Genomic DNA, 20,815 nt, shown 5'->3' with positions numbered 1-20,815 from the left:
TCCCTATCCTGGCCATGCTTCTTGGGTCTCCATCCAGCAATGAGGATTTAGCTGATACACAAAGCATGGAAATGAGCCCACCCCTTTCAGTCTGTATTCACTGCACTATAGGGAGAGTGCTGTATAATACCCACTGCAGAGATTAGAACGGTACTGGCCCTTGCAATGAAGGTAAATTCAGGAAATGGAAAAGTGAATGGGTTACTCTTTCACTGCAACTTCTGAATTTATTTCGCTGGTTAGTACTCTATTTTATCACTATACATCATTGTCTTGAGGCACTGGGAGACTAAGGACTATGTTGTATGTGATATCATAATAATCTGCACCTACACTGAGCTTGTAAATAAATACTGTAATGTCTTATTTACTAATACTGCATGTTTACTAGTGATTACATAGTCCTAAGTTGGTCTTGTCTCCCTAACTTTGAGGTATATGACTTCAGGGAAAAGACTAGGGTTTATATATCTTTTGTATTCATAAAGCTCCTGTCCCAGCACTAAATACCTTGATTACGTTTCCTTGATTACAATTTATTTGTTTAGAAATTTTAGTGGTAACTGTATCTATAATTATAATGTATCAAATCTTTATATCATGGAAGTAACTTCTGGTAGAACAGTATTTAATTTTAAAAAGTGAGTAGCAGCTAACTTATGCAGAACTTATAATGTTCCATGAAGTACTACTATTATTCCCATTTTACAGACAGAGAAACTGAGGCTCAACAGAGTTGCTCAAGTTCACACAGATAGTAAGTAAGGGAGCTGGAACTCCAATGCAGTTCTGTTGGATTCTATGCTGTTAACCGCTATGCTATTCTTTCCTCCAGGTTTACACATTCAACATGGTTCTATTTTTCAACTTTAAGTTTTTCCAATTAAAAAAATATTAAGGATGAACTGTTGTGGGAAAGGATTTCATATGGCAAAGGAGTGAAGTGGCTATCAGTTGTCCTTGATCCCTTAAATTTACCTGATCATGTTTGAAGTATTTCCCGTCTTTGTGACTGTCTGTACTTTAAAGGAGCCCATGAATATAAAGCCTACTCATCAGTGACATCAGAGCGTACCAAGAAAGATCAGGTTGCAGATTTTTCAGCACGATGTGGGGCCTTGTAAATACTGATGATTTTTATCAGATTAAAAGTCCGGCAGTCTACTGATAAGTTGATAACAGAATTCAATGCAATTCCGGAGATTAAGAATTCCTCATACCAGTGAGATCATATGATACATGTCTTTCTCTGATTGACTTATTCTGCTTAGCATAATACCCACTAGTTCCATCCACGTCGTTGCAAATGGCAAGATTCCTTGTTTTTTGATGGCTGCATAATATTCCATTGTGTGTGTGTGTGTATACCAGCAAACAAACTGAGGGTTGCTGGAGTGGTGGGAGGTGGGAGGGATGGGGTGGCTGGGTGATGGACATTGGGGAGGGTATGTCCTATGGTGAGCGCTGTGAATTGCGTAAGACTGATGAATCACAGACCTGTATCTCTGAAACAAACAATACATTATATGTTAAAAAAAAAAGAAGATAGTAGGAAGGGAAAAATGAAGGGGGGGAAATCGGAGGGGGAGATGAATCATGAGAGACTATGGACTCTGAGAAACAAACTGAGGGTTCTAGAGGGGAGGGGGTTGGGGGATGTGTTAGCCTGGTGATGGGTATTAAAGAGGGCACGTACTGAATGGAGCACTGGGTGTTATACGCAAACAATGAATCATGGAACACTACCTCAAAAACCAATGATGTAATGTATGGTGATTAACATAATAAAATAAAATTTAAAAAAAAGAACATAATGCAATTCCAAACTTGTAAATAGAGCTTAAAAAAAAGCACAAAAATGTTGTAAAGTTGTAGCTGATAATATTTTGTCCTTTTTGCCACAGACTTTGAATATTTTATTTAAAGAACTGATTGGAAAACAGTAGCCTCAGAAGAATTGTGAGGAATGGGGTTAGTTGCTATAGGGCCCTTTCAATATTAGCTGATCCTGCACTCCCCTGTTGGGCGGCATCCTCCTGCTGCGTCTTCAGGAACCTTCTCCAGCCCTTCATTGTAAGTTTGCCTACTGAAGAACAGCTCCAGGTCTGGTTTCTGCTGTCTCTCTAGTCTCCTGGCAATTTTTACCTGCTGAGCTGGTTGCTGGTTGGTGAAAAATGCAATAAATCAATCCTGGATTATGTCATGATTGATACTAATAAGTTAATGTGTGGCACACCCCAGGTATGTTTCAATGTGGACTTCATGAGACCATGACTTGACCCAAAGATTCTCTTTCTAGTAGTGGGAAGTGTAATCTCAGTAGTAGAAAAAAGAATAACACTGCAGGTCTCACAGCCTGTAGGATTAAATTTAGAGGAAGAAAAAAAGAATTATTGCTCAGAGAAGTGCACTGTGGGATACATATGTCAAATGATTGGGATCTTGAACAGAACAGGTGGAAAAGCAGTAATAACACTTAAATCTTCTGACCCCAACTATACTTTCTTTAACAATTTTCCCCCTTTAAGAAAATGTATGCTATAGTGAGTCTTTTGAAAAAAATTTTTTTCCCTTTTGGTATCTCAGTAAATCTATAGGTATAGTATAATCATGAACAAGAAACTCTTACTCTTGGTTTAGTAGATATAGCTTAATAAATTATATTCTTATGAGTACCTTGAAGTAGGAAAAATTGCTAGTCTTCCATTCCAACTAAAAGCCTTCCTCTGAACAAGTTGTTAGAACACGTTCAGAGATGCCTATCATGGGAACATATAAAAGGATAAATTGACTGTGGGCGAAGAAGAAGGCAGGGATTAGTCACTCACAAGTTGGCAGCGTAAAGACCAGGTAAAGAACTGCACACCAACCTGACAATCGGGAGGTGAACTGGCATCTCGCCCTGGTTTGGGTGGGCACTTATTTCTTAATGAATTAGTAAGTTTTCCATAGACTTTGTTACCGAAGCTGCAGAAGAAAGAAGTTTAAAATATAATTTAAAAGGGAGACTTTAAAGAGTTTCTCTATTAATGGCATATTCCTTAGGGATTATTAATTTCCCAAATGCAGGAAACAATTATTAACTCCTTTGAATAAAGTCTGAAACTACAGAGAGTGACTAGTGACCATATCAAGTATCAAATGCAAACTAAATGGGCACACCCTTGTTTCCTTATGCAACCACTTAATTGCCCCAAATACCTGGTCTAGAGTAAATTCTTACTGGACAACCATCCCGGTTTTCAAGAATCTAATGATACCCAAGATGACCAATCTGCTACCTATATAAGGCTGCTTTATTTACTTGGTGTTTCTAAGATAAGGCTTATGCTAGCAAATATTTTATCGCTAACCCACTCCTACTGGTCTCCCCATATTGCATGCTTCATGGATGTAACTGTGTAGGAGGATGGTGATTGGAAGTGATTTTAACCACCCGAGGAAGGAAAGGGTCAGTCTGAGGCTGAAGAAGTTCAGAAGCAGCAATGAATGAATGCTCAAAAAGGAAAATATCTCTTTCTGGAATAGAGGTGGTGGGAGTAAATAAATGCAGAAGTGGCTATTCTTAAAATCCCCAATCCATTCAGTGTTTGCAAAAACTGAACAAGGCCAAATCTCCCCAGGATTATTGGTGTGTATATCAGAGGGGATATAGAAGGTTAAAGACAAATTGCACAGTGATCTTTTCTCTTACCAGTCCTTTCTTTTCTTTCCCCACTCCTTAGCCTCGTTTAATGTGACAGGATGAGCTCCTAAATCTTGCTGGTGGCATCGGCCAGGACCCAATTCATTGTCCATTATTTCCTCAAGGCGTGATGGTTTTCTCTAGGATACACGTAAGCACAATACAGAACACAGAAGTATTTTCCATTGCCCCTAACATGTAAGCCCAATTACTAATTTCTTGTTAAAAGTTATTATGAAACACGCAGACCTAGATGAATATGTTTGGTGTTTTATGTCCTTAATATTTTTTTTGAAATTACCAGGAAAGAACAGATTCTAAAATGCAGTGGTTCATCTCTCAGACCTCATTATTCCGTCCTCACAATGTGCATCACAATGAAATGACTGACTAAGGACTTTGAATACAAGTAAATATAGAAGCTCTATGTAAATACGCTTGTCAAATCAGGAGAAAGAAAGAAAAGGCTCCAAGGAGTTGTTTATGCTTTCTTTCATCTGAAGTGCCATTTTCTCTGTACATCAGATAGCATATTGATTTTAGTGTACTTCAATTCTCAATTTTCCATAAACCATAAAAACCTTAATGGCTTTTCCAAAGCTCAAGTGAGAAACAATCAATTAATTTTCCCAGTAGTTCAACTCTGTCAAAAATAAAGTGCTATTTTAATGAATTTTTCAGACATTTAGGATCTACACAGTAGCAGTTTAATGCCAAAAAGGCTTTCTTTTACCATGGCAAGAAAAGTTTAAATATATACCAATTAAATAGAGAGTTCATATGTTTTAACCTTTATTATAGACATGAAAATGCAAGTCGCTTTACATGGCATTTTTCTAGGGTTTAACCGAATACTGAGTCCACAGCAGCTCCAACCAGAACTGTTGCAGAATCATTCATAATACAATAATCAAATGCATCAGCTACTACCCCTGGGACACCATTCCTCTGTGTTGTGATTTGAAGAATAACAAAACGGGCTGTCCTACTTTTTCCCACAGGTCCATATCTTACCTCGAATTCCCACTGCTAACACCACCTCTATGACACAAGGCATTTTTTTAAAGGCCACAGTAAAAATTCCTGGAAGGCAAAGAGGTTAGGGAGCTACCATGCTTTCATTTGCACAATAGTGACCAACAGGACATTAGCCTGGATTCGTTTATCAGATTAGTTATGTCACTGAGAAAGCAGAGATTACAGGGATGGAGACAGGTGCAGAGTGGGGATGGTGGAGAGAAGGTGGGCAGGTCTCTGTCTGGAAGGGACAACGTGGACAGCTCCCTGGAGAATGAGAACCAGGAGCAATGATGGAAAAGAGGATGATGCTAAGAAGGGTCAGGATTTGAAAAGGCTGTGGGCCACCCTCAAAGTCCAATCTCTTTCAGACTGCTCTGAATATGACTAAGAAGATAAAACAGTCATTGGAATTGTGAAATGAGTTAAAAATAGGACTAAATTACAGGCTGATAGGACATCCAAGCCCAGTTCATTACAAGAATATGGACAGTACTTTGCTGGAGTAACAGTGCAGTGATGTTGATTGCTTGACAAAATTCACTTTGTTTTGGGCCTGAGGACATTTTCTGTGATCCCAAGACAATGCCATGACAGTGTTTCACCTGGGGGCTGTGCAGGCTTTTTCGTTCTTCTTCGTTATTTATTTCCTTTTTCACTTGGGTTATAATGTAAATCTCATTTAATACCTTGGTGAATTTAGGAAAGTTGTTTTGAGGCGTCTAACTGGTTTACAATTTCCTCTTTTCACGAGACCGGATCTGTTACAGTTCCTTCACAAGGAGGAGGCACTTTCTCTCACACACAACCATTAAACAGACTAATTTGCGATTTGGCCTACTTCCGGTTAGATTTCAGGGTGGCTGTGGATGGTCACAGTTCTCGTTGCTCATCTTGTCCATTGTTTATTAAAACTTTGAAGTAATTCCTTTGTCCACCTGTTAATCATCCCTCGGCATTTCAGGAGTACAGGTCTTTTCTGGTTTCCTAGTGCGAGGGTAGCTTCTAGGAAGCACTTCCTGTTTCCCGTTTACAGAAAGGTGGGTTGGTATTTCTTCTTGGAATCTGACCTGCCTCAGGGCTTTGAGGGGGAGCAAGCTATTGTCATTCTGAAATTAGTGCAGTTATTTCTCCCGCACGTTCATTTCCAGCCACATAGTTTCTTAAAGCTTAAGCTACTATGTGGGTGGGCAAATGGAAGGTGCTGATTATCATGCAGGGCATAAATAAAAATCAGGAGGCAACCCAGTCACCGAGTGCAAGAAGGAAAATCACATCATAAATCTCATAAGTTATTTTCTATTTACATAACCAGTAGCAAATATCACTGTAGTGCTTAAATAATGTAAATATAAACCAGGAGTGACTCTACCCATGGATCTTAATGAAACATCATATATAATAAGTGGGGAATAAAAAGGCTCATTGAACAGATTTTTTAAAGTCAAAGAGAATATAAACAAATGCTCATACATGCATAATACATATGTGTCAGGCACTTTGTGTTCAATGCTGTTTCAGGCTGTAAAAATAAATAAGCTTACAAATCCTGAAGGGACTTTTTTTTTTTTTTTAATCTTTTGATACATCAGACAGAAACTGCTCCGAGGTTGGTGTTCCTGGGATTTCAATAGGTTGGCTGGGCTGGGCCCCACAGCTATGTAGAAATGAATGCTGCTTAGTGATAAGTTAAAGGGGAGATACATTTGTCTTCACAAAATGTTTTGTTCATGCTCTTTCCTGGGAGTCCCTGCAATTATGATATAATTTATTTATTTCATCCCAGATGTTCACTTACCGTTACTTTGAAGTAGGCGAGTGAGCATTATTGTGTATTTTTTACACATGGGAATACGAAGAAAATTCTTGAAAACTCAAATCACTCACAAATAGCTAGGCTGGCAGAAGCAAGAATGAAACTCAAACTTCTCAAATTCAATTTCTTAGCCTTTTACTTCACAATTGCTGATAGATATTCTAACTCCAGAGAAGTTTGGGGAAAAAAAAAAATCTCAAGTCTTCAAACATTTGTTTTCACTATTGTTTTTAAAAACAATATTTACTAAGATTTTCCAATCAAAAATATAATACTGCTTTTTAGAAAAACTTAAAAATATAAAAATGTATGAAAAAAAGAGAATAAAGTTCATAGATAATGTTAATACCCAGACGGAACATATTTTGACGTATCTCTTCCCTTCTAAAAAATTGGATTCATACTATATATATATATATTGCTTTTCATTAATCTAGTAGGTCATCTATATTAACACCTACCATTATGTTATGTACTATTAGGAAACAAGAAAAAAAAACTGCCAATACTGTGACACAATGCCTAACCATTTAGAATTATTATCTTATACTTGTTTATATAAATAAAAATTAAGTGACACTAATTGGTGAGGTATTCCTAAAATTTTTTCATATTCAAACTTCAACTCTTATGATTCACTCTGTGATTCAGATTTTTCAATGTGTGTGTTTTACTACAGTTATCTTCTGTCTTCACTAAGGTGTTGGTGATGCAGCATTTCTTGAAAGTATTCTGCTATTGTCTCCAGAACTTGCCTTGAAGCTGATTTCCCCTATCTGCAAGTTTTAATACATGTGAAACTATAAGAAATATGATTTAGATATGTAAAAATATGAAAAACTATGCATCTTAGAATCTATGAAATATCGCATATGAACTTTTTTTTTCTCCTGAACTTTATATCATGAGAATTTACTGTTGTCTTTTAAATTCATGATATTTAAGGGCTTTACAGTAGTTGGTATAATTTATGTAAACAATTCCCTATTATTGGACATTTAGGACCTTTTCAATTTTTTGCCCTCATAAATAAAGATGTGCCAAACATCTTCGAGTATAAACCTTTGCCTACATCTTTGATAATTTCCTTGAGAGTTCTAAAAATCGCATAACTAGGTAAAATGATATGCAGTTGGCACTTCCTATATATTGCCAAATTGCTTTCAAAAATGGTTGTATCAATCTATATGCTAACCAGTGGTGTATGTGGGCACACAGTGTTACCTAACCAATGGTATTCACTATTCACCGACAGTACATACAGGTTAAATCTTGCCTCTTGACCAACCTACTCTTTCCTTTCATTTCTTCCTTTATTTTTATTTATCACCTGCCAACATGATAAATAATTCCTTTCCCTTTTTAGTATGTATACTTTTACTGATCCTATGAATCTCAACCAGAAAGCTCTTAGTCATTGCTTAGCCAATCTATACTAAAGGTAGCTAGCTACCTTAATTTTCCTTCTGAAGTCAGCTTCCTTAATCACTTCACTGCTCTAATTTTTTAGATACTCAAGGGGCTAAACCTGAATTCATTATTAGAAACTTTTTTTTATGAAGGTAGGAACCATCTATTTTAATTTTCTTGATGAAATACTTATTTATGTCTAGAACTCTACTCAATTAGTCATTTTTGTTCTTGTTCATAATATTAATATTAATACTACTGATAAAAATCACTGCTCTCTATCCTGATCTAAAAGTTTTCTTTATGAAGTATTGTCAAGCCTTGTTGAAATAAGCTAGGTAAAATCATCCATCACTAACATATTTATGGGCCATGTCTTCATGATCATTGGATATTTATTCAGAAAAATGAAAACCGTTCTTAATATTCACCCTTTCAGCAATCCTCCACTGAGCACACACTATAACATGCAATATGCTTGATGCCTGTGGCAATGCCAAGAAGCATATGACCCCTTCCTGGCCCTGTGATAATAATATGTAAAATCTATTAGATTCTTCCTGTGTGCCAGGCACTAGTCCTAGTGCTTAATGTGCATTAATATATATGATCCACTCAACAATGATATGAGATCGGTCTTATTAATATCTGTATTTTATAGCTGAGGAAACAAAGCAGAAGAAGCATTTGATTGCCCAGGATCATACAGATGGATTTGAACCTAAAATATTTTACTTCAGTATTGGCTCGTTTAGCACATGCTTTCCTATAAAAACTTAGAGTATAATAGGATAGATCAGACTTACACATAAGTTGCAAGAAAATACTATAAACAAGAAGATATGGTAGTGCTGGGGGTTGGGGAGATGAGAGAAATCAACATGCAAAGAAGAGGGAGGATATGAATTGGCCTTGAAAGATGAAAACAGTATGGTCTGTGATAGAAATAAAAGCGGATGGGTTAGCATGAAGTGGAACGATATACTCTAGAACCCAACACCCCTGGGTTCAAATTCTGACTGCAGTACCTATTAGTTTTGAGACAACTTCTCTTAGCCTCAGGCACTCAACCTGTTTTGGCTTTAATGAGCAAAGTTATATATTTGGAAGCGTATGATATGTTTAGGGCATGAAAATAGTAAAAGGTAGAGAGAGTTCAAGGGGGTCTTGGGGCAGTTCAATGAGTGAGGGAGGGAAGGAAGGGTAGGCATTTGTGGGGAGCAGTTGTAGCTGAAGACAAATGAAGTAGGTATGAGGAGCTGTTGGAAGATTTGAAACAGAAGAAAGATAACTTGTCATCATTTTACTAAGACAGAAACATAACAAGGTTGATGGTGGTGAGGTTTGGAGTAAGGAGAAGCTGAAGAAGTGAATCCAAAGGAGGCTATTGGTATTGCCTGGGGGAGAGATCATAAAGGCACGAATCAGGGCAAATTTCATGGAAAGGAAGGAGAGAGATTCCAGAATAATTTTAAACGTAGATTTGAAGGAACTTGGTAACCAACTGGGGATTTGGGATTGAGTCAAAATGTTCCTCAGATTTTCGCCCCAGGGGCCTGAAATGATGATAATGCCTTTTACAGAGAGAAATTGCAGTGAGTTTAGGAATGAACCAGCGTTGAAAACTTGGGTGTCAGCAGGTATAGATGACTTTGCAGAGTTTGAACGCAAAGGGACGGAGGAAGTTGGAACTTTGAGTGCTAGTGATCTTAAAGCTAATTTAGGAAGGTAAATCTCTTTTGGATTATACTTTTATTTAGCAAAACCAAAACTTAATTATATATTATGGAGTCTTCTTTTCATTCTTATCAGGTACTTTTATTCTCTTTTTGGATGAGGCATTCCTTTGAGAACTTAGTGAAGACTATAGACTTTCTTGTATCCCCAAGTGTGTATGTGCTTGTGTGTGGGGGCCGGGGAGTGGAGAGTCATAAACATACATACACAGTTTTGCATACAGTTTTAGGGAGTTCTTGTATTTTTTGAGGCCTGGTCCAAGAAACCCAAGAGGCTGCTGTATGTGTGTGTGTATATATATACATATATATATATATATTTTTTACCAATGCATTCATATATTTTCAAACTATAATTAACCACAAGTCCCGTATTGTGCTAAGGGCCTTATCTATATCAGCTCATACATCTCCATATAGGTATTATATTTCAAATAAGGGGGAACACAGAATAGGTCAAATAAATTGCCCAGAGTTATAAAGTTAGTGTGTGGTGAAGGCAGGGTTTGGATAGGTCTCTGTATTAGTCAGGTTTCTAGGAGAAACAGAACCAACCGATAGGGCACGTGTGTATCCAGAGCTTTGTTCTACTGATGTGGCTCATGTGATTATGGAGGCTGACAAGTCCCACGATTTGCAGTCAGCAGGCTGGTCACCCAGGAGAGCTGCTGTTTCAGTTCCAGTCTGAGTCCCAAGGCCTGAGACCCAGGGGATCCAGTGGTGTGGTTCCCGTTCAAAGGCTGGCAGCCTTGAGACACAGGGGGAGGTGATGTTTCAGTGTAAGTCCAAAGGCAGGAGAAAGCTGATGTCCTGGTTCAAAGGCAGCCAGGCAGGAGGAATTCTCTCTCACTCCCAGAAGAGTCAGCCTTTTTGTTCTATTCAGACCTTCAACTGGTTGGATGAGGGACACCCACATTAGGGAGAGCAATCTGCTTTACTCAGTCTACTGATTTAAGTGTTAGTCTCATCCAAAAACACCCTCCCAGAAATGCCTAGAGTAATGTTTGACTAAAGTATCTGGGCACTCAGTAGCCCAGTCAAATTGAAACATAAAAACCATTGTTGTCTCTCTGACTCCAACTATTTTGTCATTTTAAAACAACTCTGTTTTTCTTTTTCTTTTTTTTTTTTTTAGATTTTTATTTATTTATTTATTTGACACAGAGAGAGAGACAGAGAGCAAGCACAAGCAGGGGGAACGGCAGGCAGGGGAGAAGCAGGCTCCCTGCTGAGCAAGGAGCCCGATGCGGGGCTCAATCCCAGGACCCCCGGATCATGACCCGAGCCGAAGGCAGCCGCTTAACCGACTGAGCCACCCAGGCGCCCCCATACTCTGTTTTTCTTAGATGAACTCTCCCCCCCTTTTCTTTTCTTTTTTTTTTTGCTTTCACACATGCCTTACTTAAATTATTCACGTTAGAGTTTCTTCTTCCATGTTTTCCCTTTCCGTAGTTACATTCCCCTAACTGAAGATTTTAAAGTAAAAACACTTGGATTCATTCTGTTTGCTTTCTGCTCTTTTCTTCCCCCAAGAAGATAAACTATCCAAGGAAGCTTCTTCTTTCATATTAAAGGTTTAAAAAAGGTTTTGCAGCTAAAAGTGAGTTAACATCTAAAAGACTCCATGGGTACCCACTAGAAGTGCCTATCAGGTGTGAAAAGAGTTTTCGAATTCACTGCATGCAATAGAAAAGAAGTGCTGGTTTTTGGTAGCGGGGTTGAAACTTTCAGGTGGCTGCTTAATATGCAGGGTGTGTGTTCGTAAAAGTCAATGCACGATTAAAAAAAATATATTGTGGATGTTTTTAGGCCCTGGAGCAAATCCAAAGTAACAGCTGGGATTTTATATCTCCCAGGGGACTCCTCAAACTCATGAAATTCAGTCCCAAGAAGTCATAACACTCTGTTGGAGTGAAGGCCCAGGAGACTGGTAGCTCACTTGTCAGAGCACAAAGGAAATGAAAGGGAAGCTGCTCTCACTATCACACACACTTTCAATTCTTTAACAGCCTGGGTGGATCCATGTAAGCTTGAAAAGGTGATCAAACACTAAAATTAAAGCTTTGGGTTTCCAGGTTTTTTGCTCCTTTTCTATCAGGGGAGGGAGGTACTAGTAGTAAGAGAACATGTCTTTTCTTCATTTTATTTTGAAGATGATAAATAGAAGAGTAGATAAAGTGAGACCACGTTTAGAAATGGGTCCTATAGCCTCTATAATCAACTATGCACACTAACTAGTTAAAGTTAAACAATTAAATTAAACTGAATTCTGGGGGAGCCTAGGTGGCTCGGTCGCTTAAGCATCTGGCTCTTGGTTTCAGCTCACGTCATGATCTCGGGGTTTGGGAGATCAAGCCTGGCATCAGGCTCCCCCCTCAGTGTGGAGTCTGCTAGGGATTCTCTCTCTCCCTTTGCCCACCCCCTCTGCTTGTGCATGCGTGCACTCTCTCTCTCTCAATAAATAAACAGATAAAATCTTTGAAAAAAATAAACTGAATTCTGTAAACCCAGACTGTAAAACCATTCAAACTGCACAGATAACTTGGTTGGACAAATTTATGTTCAACAAAAGAGCACAAATTCTTTTTTAAAAGTAGGCTCCACACTCAACGTGGGGCTTGAACTCAAGACTCTGAGATTAAGAGTCACATGCTCTACCGACTGAGCCAGCCAGGCATTCCCACAAATTCTTAATGTAAGTGAACTGATGTCTAGAAACAGACATTGCATTGTAGTTGGAGTCTTTAAGAGGCATTGATTTTCAAATTTAATGAAGGAGAAAAATACTATAGCTCATATCCTACTGGCTGGTAGATATCTTCCTCATAAAGGTCCCAATAGCACTACAATTTCCTTGGAATAGATTTTTATATATAACGCTTGGAATATGAGGTGACTTCAGGCAATGGAACTAAGTTTTAAATGATTTAGTTTTTTTTTTTTTTTCTGGTTAGATATTAGCAAGTGATCTCATAGTGTCATGAAAAGGATTCATTAGGGGGTGTGGGGTGATGTGCTAGACATAGCCCAAGTGAGGTTAAATACCATCATCATCAACCTTCACTGACAAGCGCTTACTGTCCCTGGATCTGGGGATGCAAGAGATAACCCATACTTATCCCTGACAGAGCTTAGAGCCTAACTGATGACTTACATGTACATATAGAAATGATACTAGACACTGAATATTGATGAACAAATGTTTGGACAATAAGTACTTTGAGGTGGGATAGATATGAATCCAACCTTAAGAGGTTTTTTTTTTTTTTTTTACCAGTCTCAGTTGTAGAATCTGTAAATAATATCTGACCCTATGTATTAAATTGATCTTCCACTACTAAACTATAATTTTCTTCTTGTATCTCTAGCCTTAGCCCAGAGTCTAACACATAGTAGGAATTTTGTCTCCCTGAGTTAAAATACTATCATTTTAACAGTTGTGAGCTGGAATTTCTTATCAACTATAATCTGCACTCATCTTAGGAGGATAATTGCACCACTAACTGTAATGTAATTATATGAGTACGATTCAATCCACACCCTAGTGTACAGGTCTTCTAGGTTATGCTTGTTAGAACAACCACATACATATAAAATGCTATATAAGATGCCATTAAAACAAAAAGCAAGTATAGCCAATGTTGTGGTCATTTCTATGTTGTCACAACCTAGGTCTTTTCCTATATACATATACCAGCTATCCTGGTTATAGCTGGGTTTGCCCTGTTCCTTTGGGGGAATCAAATCAATGACAAATGTCTTTCTCTACATAAGGTTGGTGGGACCAGATCCTGAAATAAGATTAAGACAAGAGGAAAGTATCAAGCAGTCTTCTTTATTTCAGGATGGAGGGTGAACCATTTAAGAGTAACAGGTGTGACAATGATATTGATTTTCTGGATTTTACTTCTCAAAGAGTCTGGAAAGAAGATTTGAGCAGCTCAGACTGGATTTCTGTTGATAACCCCCTGGGATGACTTGACACTGCCCTCCCTTCAGCCCTCAATTCCTTTACCTTTGAAGCTCCTGGGCCTGGGCCTCTCCTTGCCTTAGGAGAGACTGCCACTTGTCTTTGGCAGCTGGACAGTTCTGGAATGACAGCTGGCCACCCAGCCAAGGGACAGTGGCAGGAGCAAACATCCCAGCCTGATAAGACTGATTATGCAGCGGCAAGGAAAAAAAAATCCTATCTTTCTGTTTTTTTGTAATTACTGTATTTCTCTGGCTGTGTGATTATGTTTCTAAGAGAAGAGCGGGAGAAGCTGGCAAGAACCAATGTCCTCAGTTTGGGAGAGAAACTGCAATTCCTTCAGAGGCCAAAATAAACTGCAGGACAGAGAGAGTCGTAACAGTGCAGTGGTCGGTCCCCAACACCTCGGAACCAGTAGTTACAGCCTCAGGGGCGAAATTCTTCAGTCCACACAGACACTCAGCAGGTGAAGACATAGCTATGATCTAGCCAGGCCCCCATCTTTGAGGCAGATGGATGTCATAACCCCACAGGGCAGACAGTTGCCAAGTGTCATCTGGAAGACTGTCAGGAGCCCTTCCTAGCATTATCCTTTTGAAATCACAAGCAAGCGCCCCCCCGCCCCCCAATGTCTGGGCAGAATCTTCCAGGCTACAGAAAAGCTGTCCCCCTCCCCCATATCCATTCTTCCACCGATATTCTATGAGCTTATAACAGGGAAAGAAACTAATCATAAAACCTGATCATAAAACCCTTCTTATACTTGAAGACAGCGATTAAGTATTCACTTAGCCGAGGTCTCCCTGCTTCATTTAAAACAAAAGAGGTTCTCCACTCACGCCCTTCCCACTCCACCAGAAGACGTATTTCTGGAACCAGCGCTGGCCATCCCGAAAGTTGCTATTTCCCTTAGTTGAGGGCGAAGTTAGCGAATCCCTGGCTGCGAAGTCTCAACTCGGGGGAGGGGGCGACGGCCAGGGCGGGGGAGAGCGGCGAGGAGGAGGAGGGACTAGAGGGAAGGACACTGCCCCCTACTTCATCGAGGTCGTTGCCTAAGCCGCTGGAGTCGCCGGGTTGGGTTTGGGGAGGGAGGAAGTGGCAGCCGCGGCGGAGCGGCCTGGGCTCCGCACCCGCGGCTCAGTGCCAGTTCGGTACCTGGCGGGCCGGGCGCGCCTCGCAGGCCGGCCGCCCGGGGCGCGGAGGGTGTGAGCGCGCGCGCCCCCTCCGTGCCCGCTCAGCCTCGCGCGCGTCTCGGGGGAGGCTCCGCCGAGAGGCGCCCGGGGAGCCCGCAGCCTCAGTCCTGCCGCCGGCGGAGCTTTGTTCGGCGGCGGCGGCGGCGGCTCCGAGTCCCACCTGCTGGTGGCGGAGAGACAAGGAAGGGGAAGAAGAAGAAGGAGGAGGAGGGGCAGGAGGCGGCGGCGCGAGCCCACCCCTCCTGCCGGCGCCCACCTCCCGGGGGCTCCGCAGTCCCCAGCTCTCGGCCTGCACGCGTTCCCCGCCCCCGGCCCGGCCCGGCCTCTCGTCCACGCCGCGGCGGCCGCTGCTGCAGCCCAGGCAGCCCGGCCCGGCCCGGCCGCCGCCACCCGGAGCCGCCGGCGAGTTTGAGGCGAGCGCGGGGCGCGCGGCGCCGCCTCGATGTGCCCGGGAGCCGCCTCGGCGCCCCAACCCCGCTGAGCAGCCCCGAGGGCGCAGCGGCCGGCCCGAGAGGGCGAGCGAGAAGGCGCGGCGAGTCCTGGAGAGAGGGGGAGAGCGAGCGAGGAAGAGCGAGCCCGAGAGCGAGCGCAGGGAGCGGACACCATGCCGGGCTGGAAGAAGAATATCCCCATCTGCTTGCAGGCGGAAGAGCAGGAGAGAGGTGAGTGAGGCGACGGGGCGGGGGAAGGCAAGGAAGGGGGGTCCGGGCCAGGGGCCGCCCCCGGTGCCTCCCTCTCCCCCAGCTCCCCCCGACCTGTCCACCGGCCGACGGGGGAGGGGCGCCGCGCCCTCCGGGGCCGCGGGCGGATAGAGGCGGCGCCGTGCGAACTGGAAGAGATTTCTTTGAGGGGGGGGTGGGGGGACGGGAAGAAGGGGAAAGAGGGAGGGTGCAGCAGCAGGGAACTTTTCGCTTGGGGAAAGATTTTTCGGGGGGGGTTACGTAGGGGGTACTCTAGCTTCACCAGGGCCCGCTCGCACGTGGAGCCCCGCGCGCCTTTCTATGGGGTGGGTGCTGGTGGGGGTCCTGCAGTGTTTTAAGTGACTTTTCAAACTTTCCTTCTCCCGCGGCCGCCTTCGCGGTGTCCCCGCCTCTGGCTGGGCTTCGATGGTGCTACGGTGCCCAAAGTTGCTGGAGATTCAGTGAGGAGGAGGAGCAAGAGGAGGAAGAGCTTGGGGGCGGGATGTGAGCGCTGCCGCAGGTCTCCGGAGGGGGAGGGGAGGAGGGGGAATGCTGTCCCTAGGCTGAGGGTCTGGGGCTGGGAGTGATGCCTGGGAGATGAGTTATGCCCTAGCGCAGTTCCCGCTGTCAAGTTAATACCGCAGGACTGCGGGCTTTTCATAATTACTGTCTATTTTCTTTTGTAAAGGCGGCTGTCCATGCCAGGTTGCTTGTAGACCTTTTGTGCTTCTGCCTGACAAAGTGTGCTGGGCACGTTGCTTCTAAGTGACTCGAGGAGAGGAAAGTTGAAGGCCCTTTGCACCTCAAAGGCTTGGTTCTGTTGAGGTCATGCCATGCTGTTTGGATTGTGCTGAGGTTGGCCAGGGAGTTCAGCTCGTAACCTGGATATGATGTACTGAGTGCACCAGAATTTCCTATACAGGCCCCCCGGGGCTAAAGAGGTGTGCAACGTGGCTGTGCTAGCATCCAGAGGGACCCTGGCTAGCAAGGGCCCCCACGGTTTATTCCCCTGCTCCTCCCACCCCTGTCGGCCCTGGCTTCGAGGAAAACGCTTTAGAATTGGATGTGTTTCAGGATGCTGGGTCCGCATGGGCTGTGGCAACAGTCCATGCTGAGGTTAAACGGTGCTGTGTGGGTGGGTGAGTGAGGAAAGGAGGAGGAGGCAAATCTGGTGTGTGGAGAAGGCAGAGTTGTCAGGGGAGCTTAAATTTCAGCAGCTTGATGGGTTGGTATGGAGGGTGGTTTGGTTATTGGGCATGCCAAAAGTTTCAGGCTTTTGAAATAATGCTTATTACTGAAGAGCCAATGTACGATTTCCAGTTTTTCTCTAGGTGGCACAACCTGTCTTTGGTTTATATCCTGTTTAATGACTCAGGGAATTCATCCCTTTTAAACCACTTCCTTATTAGATATGTGCATTCATTTTCCAGCACTCTTTCTGGCAGGGGACCTTATATTTACCCACTCAAAAGGCACCCCTGCTTTAGAAATGCCCCTGCTTTTCCCTTTAGTAAATCATATCTTAAAAGTTGCAAATAGTGGTACCAATCATTTATAACCAGGTAAAAGCACTAAATGAAAGCATTCTGTCAAGCATGGAGTATCTGTCCTATCAACTAAATGTCACGATGAACTTGGTACTAAATGGATCTGTTTGCTAAGAAAAACATTGCAGTACTGCCAACAAGTTTTATCTGAATGCTGAAATGGGTAGATTTTTGGATTGTGACAAAATGTACTTCTATGTCTTTTAGAAATATATGGTAACTTTGAAAGATGATCACCTAATCTGCTTGGTGGAGATAAGACTGAATTTCCTCCAGAATATAAAAATCTGAGTCAGAAATTGGGTATTCTACTTTATCTTTTCCAATAGGAGAAACAGGGATGTTTGTCACTTAGTGTCTTTTTACACCTTAAGGATTTCTTCTTGCTTATATTATGTGATGCTTTCTAATTAGTATTGTTTCCAATTTGATTGTTGCATTTCTTTTTGAGGTCCTGATTCATTGGGGAAATATATGTGGTTTCTTTCTTTTAAAATCTCCTACCTGGTGTTTGTGTTTCAGTTGTGTGTATGTGTGCACATGTAAGCATACCTATTTAAATTAACTGAGCTGCTGCATGATTTTTAATGCATATGTCAAAGGACACTGCTTGTAATTGGCTTATTTTTTTGGGTGAATATTATTGTAATGAGCAATGTTTTCTATTTGCATTTGTAATCAGCTTGTATTTAGTTTTTTTCCCCTTGGAATTTATAACTTTAAATGATTCAAATAGTTTTGAATTAGTTCTTGTTAAATATAAACAAAAATATTGAACTATCAGGTTGGTCAGGAAAATAATGAACATAGAGGGAATAAATACATTTTAAATTTTGTCTAGGGATAAGATTGGCTAAAATTCCAATTTCTAATGTCTTATCATTAAATTCTAAGGTTGGTTGTGCTCATATAACCATTGCTTTTTCCACATTCCCCTCCCCCCCCACTGCAATTTACATTTAAACATTCTAAAACCCATTATGGAGACCACTCTAGCATAACATTTTTTCATGTAGATTTTGTTTAGGGAAATCTCTTCCTGAAACTTAATGCAAATTAATACAGACTGCTGTTTCATTAAGGACCACATATTTGAACAAGCATTTCTTAACATTATTCTTTAAAAAAAAATGCTAATCTCAACTCAAAGATTTAGGGAAACTGCCTTCTTAGTATTATCACATACAAAGAGAGAGTTGGCCAATCTGTATAATTTCATGCCGTACCTACACACCATTCATAACTTGGGTTCATCTTGAAGGCTTCTGTCAAGATGATATTGAGTGAACTATTGCTACTGCATGCAGTGCTGAGCAGAGAAACTGTAACATATGGGTTGTTGCAGTTAATGCAGTCACTTCCAAATGACATGTTAAGATTCACCCACATACAATGACATACTATTAAAATTCAGGACACATTTCTCTGTCTTCCCCCTCCCCCGATTTTCTGCTTGAGCTGGTAAACCCAATCCATTTAGAAGTCACCTAATGCACTTTTGGGTAAATGTTTTAGGAGAAGAGAAATTATTCTGTAAACTGTTTACTATCCCACTCGAATTAAATTAAGTAATGTATTAGTTGTTTTAATCTGCTTATTAGTTTATCATGTGTAATAGAAATATAGCTGTTAAGGAAAATCTCAGTAATTAATGATGCTTCCTTTGCCTTGTAGCTTTCCTTCTGATTTCCGTGGCTCTGGTTAGTAAATGTTTGTGTGTGTATGTGTGTGTGTATTCAACAGGGGAAAATGTATGCATTTTGTATAGCTCCCTTTCTCCTTGTGTTTCTGTTCTTAAGTTTTGGAGGTATACAAGTAAACTTGAGAACTTCCCTTTGGACTTCTGTAGAAATTATCATATCTGGGGTTTTGCTTCTGTTTTGTTGACTGAGTATTTGGATCTCTTTAGATACAGAGAATTTAGGTTTTATAAAATATCTATGAGAAAGCACATGGGCTTAAGTAGCGTGCCTTTATTATATCTTTGATCCGTTTCATTTTCCACACCTCAATGAGATCTGGTGACCCTATTCTACACAACCTACTTATCAAAAATTCCAGTTTGAAATTTGACTTTTGACTGGGGAGTGCTGTGGGGAAAAGAGAAGAAATCAAAATGCATGGAGAGTCTGCTATGCGTTGGGCATGGTGTTGGACACTTCACATGCATTATTTGGTATAAGCCTTACCACATGCTTGTAAGGTAGGTATTATTATTTCCCCTGACAGATGAAGAAACTGATGCTCACGGGATGAAAAAAAATGCCTAAAGTTAAAAAGCCAAGCCTTAGGGTACCAGTTTCTAAAGAGATAATGCAAAAAAAAAAGTTAAGTTACATTTCTTGAAATGAAATTTTTAGCATTATATGTGTACACATACACACACACACACACACACATAGATAAAACATGGATTTTTTTGGACCTAATAAACTGACACTAATTCTTTCATCAAGAATTCATCAGAAGAGTTTTAGTTATATATATAGTGAGACAAAGCTTCCGAAGTATATTTTGGGCTTTTGACAAACTGACCGGATGGGTTTATTAACTCTAACAATAAGGATTAAAATGTCAACATATTTTTAAGGAGAATTATTTGACTACACTTAAAGATAGTCATTTAAGAGAATGGTTTTTCCACCAAAGATTTGATATATATAATTCCATAGTTTTCCTTCTTTTCAAAGAGTATTTGCCATGAAGGCAAGAATGAACAAGAATTAGGTATTTTTCCTCACTGCTATGAACTGGGAAACTACTGTATCATTAATAGCCATTGTGCATTTGCTCTTTTGCCAACATTTTATTTAATTAATGCTATCCATCTGAACTCTCAGCCTAGCTATCTATCAGAAGGCCCAGTAGCCAAACAAAGGGACTTCAGATAATGCTTTCTTCTGCAGTAACCTGACTGGTTTTTTTCACCAAGAAAAAGAAGTATCAACTGAAGCTGGTAAAGGATATTGAGAATTGAATATCATATTGAGAAATGAATACTGAGAATTGAATTATAGCTGTTAGAGTAAATGTTGCATGAGGGCTGATGGTTTAAGGCATTTAGGATCTGATCAACTTATTTTCACTTAAATTATAATGGCAGTTTAGTAATACAAAATACAAAAGTATAGTAATACAAAGTAACATGTCTAAGAGAACGATATTCAAATGCAAAAACAAACCCTGGGTTTGAATCTCTTGTTTTATCTTTTATTAAAGTGTATTCCTTTATAAATTCCAAGGTTGCTTAAACATAAATATAAAAACCTATCAATACAAATTTCCTTATTCAAGAAACCTACTTGTTTAGGCATGTCAGTGACCAAAGGGTACTGTCAGTTTTATGGGAAAGTTAATGTTCTTTAAATATTTCTGCCAATTAAAATGCACCTGATTGAATTTCTTACTGCCTTTCATTTCAACAGTAATTAAACTTTCAGCAGCAAATCAGGTGTTGAAAAGAATGTGAAGACAGGGTTAGTATCCTAGCTGGATTCCTTAGCTCTGCCCAGCAATGTGGTGGACAGCAAGGTACTTGAAGTCAAACAAGAGTGGGTTTAAATCCCTTCAGCACTTCCTAGCTCTGTGGTCTTAAAGTTAAAACTTAAAAGTTCTCGAGGGGGGCGGAGCAAGATGGCGGAGGAGTAGGAGACCTGGATTTCGTCTCCTCTCAGGAATTCAGCTGGATAGGGATCAAACCATTCTGAACGCCTACAAACTCAACAGGAGATCGAAGAAAGGAATAGCAACAACTCTCTGAA

The 20,815-nt window shown here is 40.9% G+C and overlaps 1 protein-coding gene and 1 long non-coding RNA gene across 11 annotated transcripts in view; one reads left to right on the top strand and one right to left on the bottom strand.

Moving 5' to 3' along the window:
• Nucleotides 1-2,880: 2,880 nt before the first annotated feature.
• Nucleotides 2,881-15,170, bottom strand: LOC145721833 (uncharacterized). The gene is made up of 3 exons (XR_014145759.1): nt 14,474-15,170; nt 3,695-3,825; nt 2,881-2,967 (listed from the first exon to the last, which is right to left on the bottom strand). It is a non-coding gene; the product is annotated as an uncharacterized LOC145721833 (long non-coding RNA).
• Nucleotides 15,171-15,176: 6 nt separating this feature from the next.
• The window catches only part of GRIP1 (glutamate receptor interacting protein 1), a 621,865-nt gene continuing 616,226 nt past the window's right edge, over nt 15,177-20,815 (top strand). For 4 of the 10 annotated variants that reach the window (XM_081822020.1, XM_031025793.2, XM_031025792.2 and 1 more), the window contains exon 1: nt 15,177-15,489. In XM_081822020.1, the coding sequence (XP_081678146.1) occupies nt 15,432-15,489 (58 nt within the window). In that variant the 5' untranslated portion in view covers nt 15,177-15,431. The remainder of the gene's footprint in view (nt 15,490-20,815) is intronic. The other 6 variants (XM_081822018.1, XM_081822016.1, XM_031025789.2 and 3 more) reach the window with 3 other exon arrangements.

This window comes from Leptonychotes weddellii, chromosome 5 (genome assembly GCF_054177405.1).
Source record: "Leptonychotes weddellii isolate Sample4059 chromosome 5, ASM5417740v2, whole genome shotgun sequence".
In the NCBI taxonomy this organism is placed as follows: Eukaryota; Metazoa; Chordata; class Mammalia; order Carnivora; family Phocidae; genus Leptonychotes; species Leptonychotes weddellii.
The sequence above is the reverse complement of the archived record's forward strand: the minus strand, read 5'-3'. Positions and strand labels throughout refer to the sequence as shown.